At 43.5% G+C, this 15,761-nt stretch overlaps 1 protein-coding gene across 8 annotated transcripts in view; it reads left to right on the plus strand.

The window, feature by feature from the left end:
- Nucleotides 1–357: 357 nt before the first annotated feature.
- LOC120308080 (protein NEL-like) overlaps nucleotides 358–15,761 on the plus strand; it is a 374,605-nt gene continuing 359,201 nt past the window's right edge. For 2 of the 8 annotated variants that reach the window (XM_039343561.1, XM_039343563.1), the window contains exons 1-2: nucleotides 360–860; nucleotides 1,188–1,316. In XM_039343561.1, the coding sequence (XP_039199495.1) occupies nucleotides 803–860; nucleotides 1,188–1,316 (187 nt within the window). In that variant the 5' untranslated portion in view covers nucleotides 360–802. Of the gene's footprint in view, nucleotides 861–1,187; nucleotides 1,317–15,761 lie in introns of all 8 variants that reach the window. The other 6 variants (XR_005556738.1, XM_039343565.1, XM_039343560.1 and 3 more) reach the window with 5 other exon arrangements.

Here is a 15,761-nt window from a genome sequence, read left to right on the forward strand (position 1 = left end):
TCCAACTACTGGAGACGGTTCAACTCCCAGTGTAGGAATTTCCAGCTTTAGATCAAGAGACGGTTGCGCGCTGTGGGAGTACCGAATGGGGACGAAGGTGGATGGCTTTGCGTCTCTTTGGAAGAAAGATGAACCCAGAAACGAAGCCTGCGAAGAGGTCCAACAGGAGAAGGATTTCCCGGTGCTCGGCGCTTTCCAGCCAAAGGCACCTGCGGTAGGAACCGAGGCGCGCGAGGAGGGTGCCTCCCTTTCGCCGCCCACCCGCCTGTCATCATCGCCCCAGCCCGCCTCCTCTTCTTCCAAACTGTCGCCGTCTCGGCCCCTTTTAATGCTGCTGCAAGGAGGAGCCTGAAGCCTCGCTGGCGCCGGTGGACAGAGCGGCGGCGGCGGCAGCGGCTCCTGTTGCTGCCATTGGTAACGGCCGCGAGGTTTAGCCAGGAAGCCCAAAGGGAGAAAGCGATCTAGGCGCGCCTTAGATGCCTCTTCCCCGCGCTACTCGCCTGGCTTCCCCCGGGAAACTCTCGGCATTGCCCCAGGCGCGACGCGCTCTCCGGCTCTTTTTTGCCACTGTTGACAGAGGAGGCTTCAGGTTTCGAGGCGCCGGGAGGATGCTGCTCTCGGCTTGACACACCCGGGAGGATGCTGCGAGCTTTGGGGCTGGCTCTGACCTTGTTGATTTTCGCCTGCGGGATCTTCAGTTTGTCCTGAGGGAAAGCTTGAGAGGCTCCGAGCATTGCTTTTTTCGCCGCGATCCTCTTCCTGAGGAGAACTATGGACTGATCACCGCTCCTTCTCCAACCCTATGGCGTCCCCGTCGGTATCCGCGAGCACTTTGTGCCTGCTCTTCTGCCTGAGCTCCGGTAAGGGCAAGAAGCCGTGGGTTCCCCACCTATTCCTCTTCTCCCCGAACCCTTGATCCTGCTCTTTGTTTCTCATGGGGAGAATCAGAGTCTTTCTCCGCCAGGGAAGAGGTCGGGAGGATTGTTGGGAACCAACATCCGACTCCCAGAACTTTGTCAATAGACCGCACGACACTAGGTCTCGCAGCCAAACTGGCAGGTGCGGCTGAATCAAGGGGATCTCAGGTCCTGGGTCGTTAGAGGGGAGAAAACCGGGGTCGGGTGAAGAAAATGTCGGAGGGAAAATAGTTGCCCTATTCTGTGGTAATCTTATTTTTCTGGATCCAGTGTTCGGCATTGGCGTGGACCCGTCGGTGCAGATTGATGTGCTGAGCGAGTTGCAGTTGGGGGATTCTGTGGCTGGAGTGCGGCAAGTTCAGGGACTGCACAACGGCAGCAAAGCTTTCTTCTTCCAAGGTAGGGACGCCCACCCTTTCTGGGTTGCAGCGATGGCCGAGAGCTGATTCTCCGGGAAGGGTCGGCTGAGTCCACTTGAACAATTCCAGAGCTTGCGGACTCAGGCATTTGATCGAACCTTTTCCATTAGTTTTTAAGGCAGGCGCTATTTCATTGGGCTCACCAGGCAAGATTTGCTCAGCAAGGATTCTCCCAGTGCTTTTAAAGCATCGCCTATTTCCTACTCCCCCCCCACTCCCCCACCTCCCTTCACCTTTCTAGTTCTTCTTTGACTGATAGGCCTTTCATTAAGGGTCAGCAGGAAATCTGGTGAGAGATGGCTTATTTTGCTAGCCATAGAAAGTCCTGCATAATAAATACAGATTGGTTTAGACAGGCTGAAATTGGTTTATTTGCTAGGACAGACTAAGCTTTTGATTTAGTTGTTGCTTAGAAGAGAATGCTGGCAATAAATACATTACAGCCTATATCTGGCATTGCAAATGTTGCAGGAATAATGTCAGTCACTCAAAAATATTTGCCTTTTCCTTTGATTATAACTCCCCAAAAGAACAAAATTGAAGAAACCCCATTATTTCTGTATACAATAACTTTAGCAGTTTCTAATTAAGCTATTTTTTCCCTTATGGTTCCTTTATTCTTTAGTTTGCAAACAGCAACACCTTCCATGAGATTGATACTTAATGATTTTATAAAAATAAAATATTTTCTGTTGAAAGTGCATTTGTTGTTTCTATTCTGATTTATTTTGGCCAAATTACATAAATTAATGTGTTGTGAAATTAAGCTGTAGAGCTGATTGCCTTTTTTAAAAAAATAATTAATATATAATTTCTTTAATGTTGATAATTATTTTAATGTTTGTTTAGAGAGTGAACTAGTAATAATATATTGTTAGGTATTCCAGTAATGAGAAAAGTTTTTTCCCCCCTGGTGTCAAATGTAAGATAAATGTAACTTTATAAAACAAATGTACAAGTGTTTTTACCTGTCAAAAAAAATTACAGGCTTTTTCAGATTGAGGTAGAATCCAAAAACCCAACCAAACTCAGATTTTGATAATGAACAATTCCAAACATTTTTAGAGGTCACCAGGTTGGGAAAAGCAAGTCCATAGCTGCCCACATAATCACTGGGGGTTCTGTAGATACTGTTCTTCTATAGATCAACCAGAGTGTGTCACTGTAACCATCATAGAATATTCTGGGCATTTAAATAAAAAGATTGGTACATACTATTTTTATATAGAGGAAGCCTCATTGCCCCAAGATCTACATTAACGGTCATTCAACAGAATGAAAATCTCAAAAGTTAGCTTTGGTACTAGTAACACGGACATTTTAGAATGGTGCTCATTGTTGTAAGGGATAGATTTATTCTTGACTTTTGTTGAAAGAAAAAAAATTAATGGGTTTTTTTTTTGACATTTTAAAAGTTTAACATTTATTTTTGTTTTGCTTCTACTTTCCTTTTTTATTCTCTCCCTTATCAAGTCATTCAGTAGAAGCGTTCATTTTTATTTCCTATCCATTCTCAGATACCATTAATCTGTGGTGCATCATAGGAAGTGATATAATTTTTTCAACTTGAATGAAAAATAAATGAATATAGATAGGCATCTGCCCTACCTTATTTTAATTTTTATTGCTGCCATTTCCCCATTCTCAGAGTTCTAAAAATCTGTGTAAGGTCTTGTCCAAATCATGACAATATATTTTGATATATTTGGCAAATAGAGATCTGGAGGTATTCAAGAGTTTTCCTTACCTAAGCTAGCATTTTGCTTAACATATTAGTGCTTTATAGCTAATTGTAAATTGATTCCAAAATCTGGGTAGATGCCTGGAGATCTTACTGCATCGTACAGAGAGAAGAGTGATGGCTTTGTGAGCCAATAGTGAAATGCTACATAAAAATTGCCTACTATTAAGGAAATGTCTCTTTCTCTGTGGCCCTACCCCATCACAAAAGAGAGAAATCTGGAATGAAAGACAAAACAGGAATTGGATTACCTTTAACTACTCAAGATTATTATCTGATCAAATTAAGATTGATGAAAGGAATTGGGGAAAATATAAAGACATAACATTGGGCCATATAAAATTGTTTTGCCATGCAAATTTGCTTTGTCCTGCTATTCCTGGAGTAATATCACTAAGAAACCAATCAGATGTTTCCTTGTGATGCATTCTCATGAAACCCATTAGTTCTGTGCTGATCAGGTTGTGTAGACCTGGCAATATAGATGGTATTTCTGGTTTTCATTGCTTCTATTGGGATTATTTTTGCTATTAATTATTCCACTCCTGTCTCTCTCTCCCTCTCTCTCTCTCTCTCTCTCTCTCTCTGTGTGTGTGTGTGTGTGTGTGTGTGTGTGAGAGAGAGAGAGAGAGAGAGAGAGAGAGAGAGAAACATGCACAGAGAAAGGAATAAAGAGAGAGAGAGAGAGAGAGAGAGAGGGAGGGAGGGAGGGAGAGAGGAAGAGAGGGAGGGAGGTGACTATTTCTTTTGTCACTGGGAAATCTGTCAGGCCTCCCTACCCCTTCCCTGGCAAAACAAAAAAACAAACAAATAATCAAATAAACCCTTTGAAGAATAGATTCCAAGGCAGCAACATTTTAGATAAATAGGCACAAATAAAGTTTATTTATGCAAAGTTTCAGATAAATTGTACAAAAGCAATATAGTTATTGTAAATGAATCTCAGTGACTCTGGTATCAAATATAAGCTTTATTTATAGTGAAATTAAGGCTTAAATTCTTTCATTTTTTTCTCTTGCCTGTATAATGTGGCATCTGTCTTTAGTAACAAACAGATCTGGTATCAGGCTGTTTGTTTTTGACCATGCAAGCTTTCACACCACCTCCCACTTCAAAAGCAATTCTTCCCATCCACTTTAGGTAAGGAAGGTTGGTGCTTCTTTCCTCCCTCTTTTACACATAGCCAACTCAGCAAGGTTCTGTATTTTTTCTGCAGATTCTCTGCATCTATTGATGTTGAACACCTCTCCTCCCTTCTTTCTCCCTCCGGAGAACTTGGATGAAAAGGACTATCTCTTCCCTTCTCCCATCCTAAAATGTCATTTTTCAGAGGGAGAGAAGTGGGAAATCTATCTTTATATCCCCCAGAGAGATAACTACAAGTGGGCAGTTTCTGATACAATAGCTTGATCAGATGCAGTTCCCAGATCAAAACTCATCCCTCAAGGATCTAGTGAAGCTGGGTGGGAGGCAGAAACTGCCTATTGTAATTTGGGGATCAGAGGCAGGCAAGGAAAGAATATTCATTTCAGAAATGTATTCACTTATTATTCTCCCACCCTCCCATCCCCATCCAGAAGTTTGTCCTGCAGAAGGTTTCTGGTTGGCAGTTAATATATCATCTACCAGACCAAGTGTTCCAATTATATTTCATCTTTAATTATCAAATATAGAAACTCCCAATTCTGCCATCTTTGGATTCTGCCATAAGAGGGAGAGAAGGGGGAGAACAAAGGGGCTTTATGGCCCTCACTTCCTTCAGTACACTTCAAAGAGCTGAATGCTGAATGTGTGTTTATTGTAACCTCGAAGCGTTAACATACCAAAGGAAGGTATTTGCCTTTCATGTAGTTATCTGAAGTCTCCATCCAGACAGAAGAAAGAAGAAAGGGGGCGGAAGTGTGATACTTGAAACTATCACTGGAAGGGGGGTTGATTGGGTGGGACTACTGGGGAACCCCTTAAAACCTTGAATGGAAGAGCTTGAAACCCAAGTCCTGTCTAGCATGCCTGCAACCATTTTCTCTTAATAAAGGATTCCTGTTGGAAGAATTATTCCAAGAGTTCTGTCTTCTTAAGATGCAAAGTGGGGTGGGTCCTCACATTAGACAGGACTTGCAAAATTAATCCACCTGGAAGGAAGACCCTTGCCGGGGGATTTTGCAAAAATTTACCATGTCCGACAATGGAGCAAAAGAGGGGGAAAACTCCCTGGAAAGAGAGCCGCTGACCCAGTTGGAACCTTGCCAGATGTTGGGATCTGAGAGGTCAGATTCCTCGGGAGAAGAAGTGGTGGAGACACAGGACCACAAGCCTCGCTGGTCGATGAACGTTGGAAAGAAAAGTGAGTGGAGAAAGGAATCAAGAAAGGTGACCCTCAGACGGGGGACCAAGCAACCAGAATGGAAGCAGGAGATGGAGAAATCCCTGCATGCAAGTGAAGAGGGAGGAAGCTGGGTACCGTACTCAGACTGGATCCTAGAGAAAGCTATTGACCTGATGAAGAGAACTCTCAGCTCCCTAGGAGAGGAGATTACTGAGCCCTACGGCCGCCCCAGTTCCTGGAGCCACAAAGGGAGAGACACCGAGGGGGACGTGGAACCTGCAACCCCAGGGACATCTACTGATCCAGGAGCCCCCACCCCCTACCGGACCACAGATGGCAATCTGGACGGAAGACACTACCACCCACACCGGAGGCACCGATCCATTCCAAGACGTCCACCGTTGGAGGTGAAATTCAAAGGGGAGCCAACACGCTAGGGTTTTTTCCTAACCCAAGTACTCAGCTACATGGAGGAATATGGGCAGGACATTCCCAGCGACAAAGCCCGCATCCGGATCGTGCAATCTGCCCTGGATGGACCAGCTGCGGATTGGGTAGTGAACTTGCATGACTCCAATGCCCCAGAACTCAGTAACTTCAACCGTTTTATGTCCTCTTTGAGAAGACAATTTGAAGACCCCCTGGCTGATCGCAAAGCCCGTGAAAGAATAACAATGATGAGGCAAGGCAAACGCCCAGTGGCCGAGTATACACAAGAATTCCGGGCCATTGCCAGCAAACTGAATTGGCCAGAAGACATCCTCCTTGGCCATTTCAAAGACGGACTAAACTATGATCTATATGATGCTTGCCTGCCCCGAGGGGACCCACATCGACTTGAGGAATGGTACGTCTTGGCAGAGGAAGCAGAGATCGACATATTGAAAAGGCACCGCCGAAGAAAACAATGGAGCCGCCCCCCGCCTGAGCTGAAACACCAACCGGTGAAATCATCGGATACAGCCAAGAAGCAAATGGGGTGTTTCAAGTGCGGAAGAGAAGGGCATCGAGCTGTAGAATGCCGCTCAAAGGCCCCCCAGCACAACCCAGACAGATCCCCAATCAACAAACCCAGAGAGTATTCAGCTAAGCCAAAAGAAACAGCCATGAGAATGATGGAAATTGCAGAAACCCCCACCTCTGCTCACCAAGGGGAAAGAACTCCAGCCTACACCACAGGGCCGATGGATGCCTCAGATGACAGCTCGGAGGGCGAACCTCTGGTAAGTGGATGCATCACACCCATCTTCAAAACAGTGACTATATTAATCCCCCCCATGCCCGAAGCTGTGAAGGTGAAAGCCTTAATAGACTCTGGCTGCACCCGCTGCCTCATTAGCCCAACACTAGTGGGGAATCTGGGCATCCCATCCAGGAGACTGGAACAACCAATCTCATTTGGCCAGCTAGATGGATCCATAGCAGGGGGGGTGCCAGCTACCCTAGCCACTCTGCCAATACACCTCTCCCTGGGCAACCATGAAGAGGACTTAACGTTTGTGGTGACCCCAGGTATGGAATGCCCAATGATTCTAGGGATGGAATGGTTGAAAAAATGGAACCCCTGGGTAAATTGGAGGACGACAGAAATCAAATTCCCGAAGGGGGACCCTATGGACTTAAAACCCCAAGGGAGGCTACCAGAATCAAGAATAGAAAAAGCATCCATAGGAGAGGAAAAAAGATTAACAGAAATACCAGAGGAATATAGGGACCTTGCTGAAGTCTTCAGTGAGGAGAGGGCGAATGAGCTTCCCCCCCACCGACCCACAGACTGTACCATTGAATTCAAGCCTGGGGCAAAACTCCCGAAGCCCAGATTATACTCCATGAGCCCAAAGGAGAAGGAGGAAATGGAAAGATTTATAAAAAAAAACCTGGAGAGAGGTTTCATTGAGCCAGCCAAGCCTAAAGTGGCTGCCCCGGTCCTTTTTAGAGAGAAGAAGGATGGCTCTTTACGTTTATGCGTGGATTATAGGGCCCTGAATACAATCAGTGAAAGCAACCTATACCCACTGCCCCTCATGAAAGACATGCTGTCACACCTATCGAAAGGGAAAATTTTTTCTAAACTAGACCTAAGGGAAGCTTACTATCGCGTGAGAATTAAGGAAGGGGACGAATGGAAGACTGCATTTAACTGCCCCATGGGGTGCTATCAATTCAAAGTCTTGCCATTTGGATTACAAGGGGGCCCTGCAGTCTTTATGCAATTAATCAATGACGTTCTAAGGGAGCACCTGTTTAAGGGGGTCCTTGTTTACTTGGACGACATTCTTATCTTTACTGAAACAAAAGAAGAACACGTCAAACTTGTCAGAGCGGTTTTAAAGAAGCTGCGAGCCGCTCACCTATATGCCAAACTCTCAAAATGCGAATTCCACCAGGAAAGGATAGACTACCTAGGCTATCGCATATCCCCACAGGGCATTGAAATGGACCCGGAGAAGGTCAAAGCAGTACTAAATTGGGCACCACCCCGCACAAGAAAGCAACTACAAAGTTTCCTGGGCTTTGCAAATTTTTACCGCCAATTCATCCCCTCATTTGCACAGATAGCCTTGCCCCTCACTAACTTACTAAAAACGAAGGGAACATCCTCAGTAAAACCTAGCCAGCCACTAACATGGACAATGGAGTGCCAAGCAGCGTTTGAGAGACTAAAGAGACTTTTTTCTGCCGAACCAGTACTAAGGCACCCAGACATGGACAAGCCCTTCATAATACAGGCAGATGCAAGTGATGTGGCAGTGGGGGCTGTGCTATTACAAGAAAATGATGATGCAGTATTGCAACCCTGTGCATATACATCCAAGAAACTCACGGAAACAGAACAGCGCTGGCCCGTATGGGAGAAGGAGGCTTATGGGATACGTTGGGCATTACTCACGTGGCGACAGTTCCTGGAAGGCAACAAAATCCCCTTCCAGGTGTGGACTGATCACAAAAATTTAGAAGCCCTGAAAACTTCCAGGAAACTCAATCCCAAACAAGCCCGCTGGTCCCAGCATTTTCACCAATTCCAATTTAAGCTCAAACATTTACCAGGAAGAAAGAACTTCCTGGCAGATGCACTATCTCGCATGCCCCAATATAACAGCGCACGAACCACAGACTCTAGACCAATAATGGCAGAGTCACAACTGGCAGCGCCAGTAACCACAAGAACCAAAGCCAAAATAAAACCACAACTGGACAGCCAAACTGGGATTGAATTCAGAAAAAGTTTGGAAACAGATGAATGGTTCCAGAAAAACAAACATGTGTGCACAATGAGAGACGGATTGCCTTGGGTAGGGGAAAAGTTATATATACCAACAACTCAAAGACTAACTTTCATGCACCTTTGCCATGACACAAAATCAGCAGGGCATTTTGGATTTGTAAAAACTTTACACTTAATTAAACGGCAATTTTGGTGGCCATCAATAAAAAAGGACATAGAAAGTTATGTTGCCAGCTGCCCAACCTGTGCATCAGCAAAGAGGTTGCAAGGGAAATCGCCAGGGCTATTACAACCAGTGGCAAGTCCCTCAGCCCCCTGGAGGGAAATAGCCATGGATTTTATAGTGGAATTGCCAGAAAGCAATGGGAATACTGTTATCTGGACAGTCACGGACCTATTTTCCAAACAGGTGCACTTTATCCCTTGCCAAAAATTCCCACTGCAAAGGCCTTAGCAAAACTTTTCATCCAGCACATTTACAGATTGCACGGGGCACCCCAACGCATCATCTCTGATAGGGGAGTGCAATTTACGTCTGCATTTTGGAAGGAATTTTTATCCCTCTTAGGGACCACTCAGGGATTGACATCTAGCCACCACCCTCAAGGGGATGGACAAGCGGAACGGTGCCAGTCGGTACTTGAGCAATATTTGAGATGTTTTTTAAATTTCCAACAGAGTGATTGGACGGACTTACTTCCTTTTGCAGAAGTTGCCTACAATAATGCAGTCCACTCCAGCACAGGCTACACTCCTTTTCAAATAGCCAACGGCCAAAGTTTCAACCCTATGCCAGAGTTAACCCCAAAAGAACCAACGATCCCTTCACTGAAAGAATGGATGGAAAACCTACAAAACACCTGGCCAATAGTCAGAAAATCACTAGATGAAGCTAGGCGGGCATACAAAGCACAAGCCGATAAAAAAAGGGTTGAGCCTACACCATTCATTATAGGAGAAATGGTGTACTTATCTACAAAATACCTAAAGTCCCTACAGCCCTGTAAAAAACTTGGACCAAAATATATAGGACCTTTTCCAATTAAAAGAATCATAAATCCAGTAACAGTAGAATTAGAATTACCCAAAAACCTCAGGCAAATACACCCAATTTTTCATTGCAGCTTGCTGAAAAGAGAGCATCAGTCACATCTACGGCCAAAAATCCCCCCACCACCACCTCCACTCATGGTGGAGGGTGAACAACACTTCGAAATAAAGGAAATCCTTGATTCTAGGAGATATCATGGGGCAACTCAGTACCTAGTTGCCTGGAAACACCTCCCTCCCTCACAAAATGAGTGGGTCCATAAACGTCATGTCAGAACCCCGAAGCTATTGAAGAAGTTTCACACAGAGTATCCTAACAAGCCTGACTAAATTTTATACTTGTGTTTTCTTTCAGGTGGATCTCTCTTATTGTTAAGAGGGGCCGGATGTCAGAATCCAATTATATTTCATCTTTAATTATCAAATATAGAAACTCCCAATTCTGCCATCTTTGGATTCTGCCATAAGAGGGAGAGAAGGGGGAGAACAAAGGGGCTTTATGGCCCTCACTTCCTTCAGTACACTTCAAAGAGCTGAATGCTGAATGTGTGTTTATTGTAACCTCGAAGCGTTAACATACCAAAGGAGGGTATTTGCCTTTCATGTAGTTATCTGAAGTCTCCATCCAGACAGAAGAAAGAAGAAAGGGGGCGGAAGTGTGATACTTGAAACTATCACTGGAAGGGGGGTTGATTGGGTGGGACTACTGGGGAACCCCTTAAAACCTTGAATGGAAGAGCTTGAAACCCAATCCTGTCTAGCATGCCTGCAACCATTTTCTCTTAATAAAGGATTCCTGTTGGAAGAATTATTCCAAGAGTTCTGTCTTCTTAAGATGCAAAGTGGGGTGGGTCCTTACACCCTTCAGGGTTTGAATTGCTAGCAAATGTTATAGGAGGACTGTAGGGCCAGTGAGGAGGCTTGGACATATGTGGATATAACAAATGGAATTGGTAAAAAATACAGAATGTCCAGCCCCGTGGGCTTGACATTAATGGGAGAGGGGAGTGAGACGATACCTGGGGAAGTCAGGAAGCCAGCAACGCTGCCGAACAGCTGATGGTAACAATGCTGAATGCTGAATATTTAGGAGGACCCTCAGTCAATTACCAGACAGCTGTTCAGCACAGGAAATCCCTGCAGAGGCTGGTGGCAGGGATCACACCCAGGGAGAAGCCGGGACGGTCCTACCTGCCCTGAGAAACCACCGAACAGCTGAGCAGCTGCGCCACCAACAACCAGCTGAGCGGTGCAGGAACGACACCCGGCAGCAAGGACTGAGTAGCAGACCAGAGAGGAAAGCCAGGGACCTCCTTTGCTGCTTTTGAAGTTACTCCACCAGATCCTGGCTACCTGGATGGGGGGTGGAGCTGAGGGGACAGACTGCATGTAAGGCTCTGGGAGAAGATCACTCCCAGTACTGACTTTGTTTTGCTGTAAATAAACGCTGGTCAGGCCGTTCCATTTTCCAGCCACCTTGACGATGTCGACCACTTGTCTTCTGTGGGACCAGGGGTTGGTAAGGACACTGACAGAAAGTCAGCACCACCACCATCACCCATTGGGATGGATAACACCAAGCGTATTGGTCAAAATGGCTAATGACCTGACTTAAGAACATTGCCAAATGATCCAGGTTCCCATCGAATGTCACCTTCAGCGGTGGAGGATCCCAGGCTACCCCATGGGCCCACGACCCCAAGGGCCACCCTGGGCCTTGTAGAGTGTCGACTGCAGGGGGAGAACACTGTTCCCCGGTCCCTATTCCCTGCCAGGCCGCTGCTCTGGCCACTGGAACTGGACGCCTAGGGGGAACTCTGCTTGGAGCCATCAGCGACCTGCGGTTGTCCTTTTGGAACGGACAGGAACATACCTTGATCAGACCTCCCACCTGTGGGGTGTCAGGGGCATGGCCGGTACCTAACTTCAGCTTCGGCTAGACAAACGAAACCTGGTCGGCCCCGACTAAGGCGGCTGGGTCCCTGTCCATGGCCATGCAACCGTCTCAGGTCTGACCTCCCACCTCGGCCAGGAGGGAGGATCCTGGAACCCTGCCTCTCCAACCTTTCACAGTGAAAGTGTTATTCCAGGACTAAATAGGTCCTTTAAGTATCACCATGAGCTTGTGGTTGATGTATCCAAGAAAAATAGAGCTTAACATCTAAATATTGGGGGAGGGAATATACTTCCAAAACAATCCATGAGTTGAATGCTATTTGAAATAAGGTGATTGGGGACATCTTAGTACCAAAAATATAGCAGATGAGTAAACAAGCATTCTGTACTGCACAAACAAGGCTGTTACAGAAAATAATATGATCCACCATTGTTAAAAGGTTAACAAGTATAGCAAGCTTCATTGCTAAAGGTTTAACTATGATAAGGTATGATAAGAAGTCACATATGATAGGTTTTGACATTTGCTTGGATGTGAGGGCACTCAAATCTTCAAGTTAAAAATGGATAGCCTTAAATATTCAAACATGTCTGGCTAGTCTGCTGTCATAGCAAAGCTTCACTAGCCCCATGTATTAAAATGTATATTTGGAATGCATAATCAGTTTTGTGCAATTCTCCCTATTCCCAAGAAAAGAGAAAGAATGAACTCCATGTTCCCAAGAAAAAGGGAAAGATGAAGTTACCTGTCTGAGTTTTTACAAAAAAAGCATACACATTTATTCAGTGTGGAGTGTGTATCTCAGTGTCAGATCCACCATCTTCGGCTTGGCACCTTGCTGTGTTCTGCCATTAACTAGGGAAGAGAGGGGGGAACAAATGGGCAATAAAGCTGGATTATTTTATGATGGGAAATTGGGAGGGGGGATTGACAGTTGAGGGAGAACAAAGTGCTTTGGAATCCAGTTAGGGCTAGCATGCTGGCATCTTCAAGGCTGTTTGTCCTGAGAGTGGAATTTCACCAGCCCAAACACCTCAGCATTTCCTAAAACATCTCAGCTGTGCAGGATTGGCTACACACAGATGGACCACAGGGGGAGGGCTAGGGGAACCAGGGGTTTAGTTCTGTATTGGTGCCCAGGAATTTTAGATTCCACTTGATTTTACTGCAACCAGCATCTCTTAGTAAAAATACAGTATCTTTTGTCTTCAACCAAATGAAGTCAAGAGTTTACTTCCCTAGGAGATCAGACTGGGGCAGGTCTGACACTCAGCTTCTAGAGTTTCTCCAATCAAGACTAGTTTTGATGGTGAGATGGGATGGATGCTCAGGCTTTCAGATCACTAGATACAAATGAAATTATTCAGGTCCTTCAGGTCAAGGAAGGGATGTCGATAACCCTTAATGTTAAAGGCATTCTTCCAGTGTTCAGAGATGCTGATAACAACAAAATCAGGTATGACTGTCTTTATGTTAGATCTGGCTATGTAGAGAAGCTAGGAATGTTCCTGGTATAATGACTGAAACTGGTTTCCTGGCTGATGATAGAAAATCTCCTCTCTTTGGTAGTTGAGGAATTCAATCTGCCAACTCTGGCCAGCTTCATTAAAGTTTGGAAGCTCATGTGCTCTATGGAGACCATGGACTTATATCTAGTAGTCTCAAATCCAACCACCTTGGTGAGCATAACTTGGTTTTTGTCTTTATATTAGAGCAGCTAATGGATGATGTAGAGAGAGGAAATTTTAATCACCCCATTGATATGAAGAGAACATCCCAGATGAATTCTCTGATCTGATTATAATACAAAATCACCTGTGATTTCCTTAAGGTGGTTGAACCCACTCGTGTGGTCTGCCCCAAATGTCAAATGGACTCAACACAATACTGTAGGGGAATTTCCCAGCACTTTAGCACTCAATTCTGTACACTCTCTGATATGTAACTGGCAGCAAGAAATGCACTGGGCATTCTAGAATGGTTTCCCCTTAAAGATCAGACTTGTTCTGTCCCAACTGACTTTTAGGAAATTTCTAAAACAATTATTCTGAGGGGTCATATTCTTGATTTAATGCATTGTGCCATTTTCATTATTTTATTTGCTTATAGTTTTATTGTCATTTTTATTGTTATTTTGTGATGGATGTTTATTTATGTGTGATATACTTACAAGCTACCAAAATTTAGTTGAATGAAGAAGTGCATAGGTCAAAGAAGCAAATAATTCACACATACAAAACAGCTCTACTTGCTTATTTTATGAACCAGGAATAAAGTTGACATGAACATTAAAATGGGGGGAAATTGTATCCATCCAATTTTATGTTCTGTTGGATTTTGCAAAGTTTGTAGATGTACAGTTTTTGACAGAGTAAGGATATTTCCAAGAAGTGGTGGCAGTGTTTAAACACATCATTAATCCAAAGAATTTCTTGCTAAAATGATCATCTTTTATTTTAGCAGAAAATAACTCTCTAAAATAAAAGGCACAAACCAAATGTTTTCTTCTACGAACAACAAAGAGGGAAGAGTCTTTTTGGCAGATGAGAGGCTTGTTTTAGTGATAAATAGGCACGTTGTGCATTGGAATCTAATTTAAATGTTCCCCACCTTAGCAAGCTGAGTTGAAACTGTTCTGCAAGCTGCAAAATTAAGTATGAATTGCTGAATTTTTTTAATTTTTTTTATTTATAATATAGTTAAAACAAAAATGGACATAGCGTAACATTCCAGTATAAATATTTCTAACAATTTGTTCCTCTTCATACATATAGTTCTTAATCTCTATAAATACATACATATATATTTTTCTATACAATACAATATCTAATTTATTTCTCTATATACTATCATACAATTATATATGTTTCTATCTTAACACTAGCTTATAACCCGAACAGTCCTCCTTGACTCACACCAATAGTAAAATTTGTCCCAGATTTCAAAATAATGTGACTCTGTCTTGTCTTTCATTTCCATTGTGAGCCTATCCATATCCGCACACGATAGAATTTTGTATAGAATCTCTTCTTCTGTGGGAGTTTCTTTATTCCTCTAGTTTTGTGCATACGCCAGTCTAGCAGCCGTGAACATGTGTAGCATCAAATAAAATATCCCTTTATCGTATTTCTGCGTAGTTATGCCTAATAAGAAGAGTTCTGGTTTTAACTCTATCTCCATCATTAATATTTCTTCCAGCCATTTTTTTATCTTGTTCCAAAAGTCACGGGCTTTTGAGCACTCCCACCACATATGGTAATAGGTCCCTATTGCCAATTTACATTTCCAGCATATGGAAGAAAAATTTTAGCTAACCTTGTGGGTGGGAGGTGCCATCTATAGAACATTTTGTAGAGATTTTCTTTGTAGGAGGTGGCCAAAGTAAACTTCCTATTTCTTACCCATAATTCTTGCCATATGTGCAGATAAAAGTTGACATCAAGATCCCTGCTCCACGTTAATATGATTTCTTTTACCTGTTCCTCATACATTGCCTGATCTAACAAAAAATGATATAGTTTTTTAATAATTTTGTTCTTGGTTCCTAATAATATTTTGTCCAGCCCTGTCGGCTCTATTTTTATGCCTAGCTCTTTTTTATCTTTCTAATATCTTGCCTGTAGTTGAAGATATGCCTACCATTCTAATTTTATCCCTTCGTCTTGAAGGGTTTTCCTGGATTTCAATTCCCCTTTCTTGTCTAGTACATTTTTATATGTTATAATTTTCTCTAATTGTATAAACTTTGGGTGTATATGCATTTCTAACATTGAAATCCAGCTGGGGACTTGTCTATAATTTGGTTGCCAAGTTTTAACCCATACGTCAATTAGAGCTCATCTGATATAATGCCTTCGAAAATATTTGTTTCTTTTATATTTCTGATCCCATAACAAAGCATGCCATCCTGGCTGTAAATCATGATCTTCCAAACATAATAGTCTCCTATTCTTCAATAATATCCAATCCCGCACCTATAATAATACTATGGCCTGATAATATTTTTCCAGGTCAGGGAGGCCAAGTCCACCCCTTTCCTTCGCATCCTGCAATAATTTTAATTTAATCCTTGCTATTTTTCCTTGCCAAATAAATTTGTGTATGGTTTTATTAAAGTTTTGAAAGAATTTCTTATCTAATTTTATGGGTATACATTGGAACAAAAATAGAATTTTAGGTAGCACA

The sequence above is a fragment of the Crotalus tigris genome, unplaced genomic scaffold (assembly GCF_016545835.1).
Source record: "Crotalus tigris isolate CLP2741 ecotype Arizona unplaced genomic scaffold, ASM1654583v1 scf7180000017864.473447, whole genome shotgun sequence".
Lineage (NCBI taxonomy): Eukaryota > Metazoa > Chordata > Lepidosauria > Squamata > Viperidae > Crotalus > Crotalus tigris.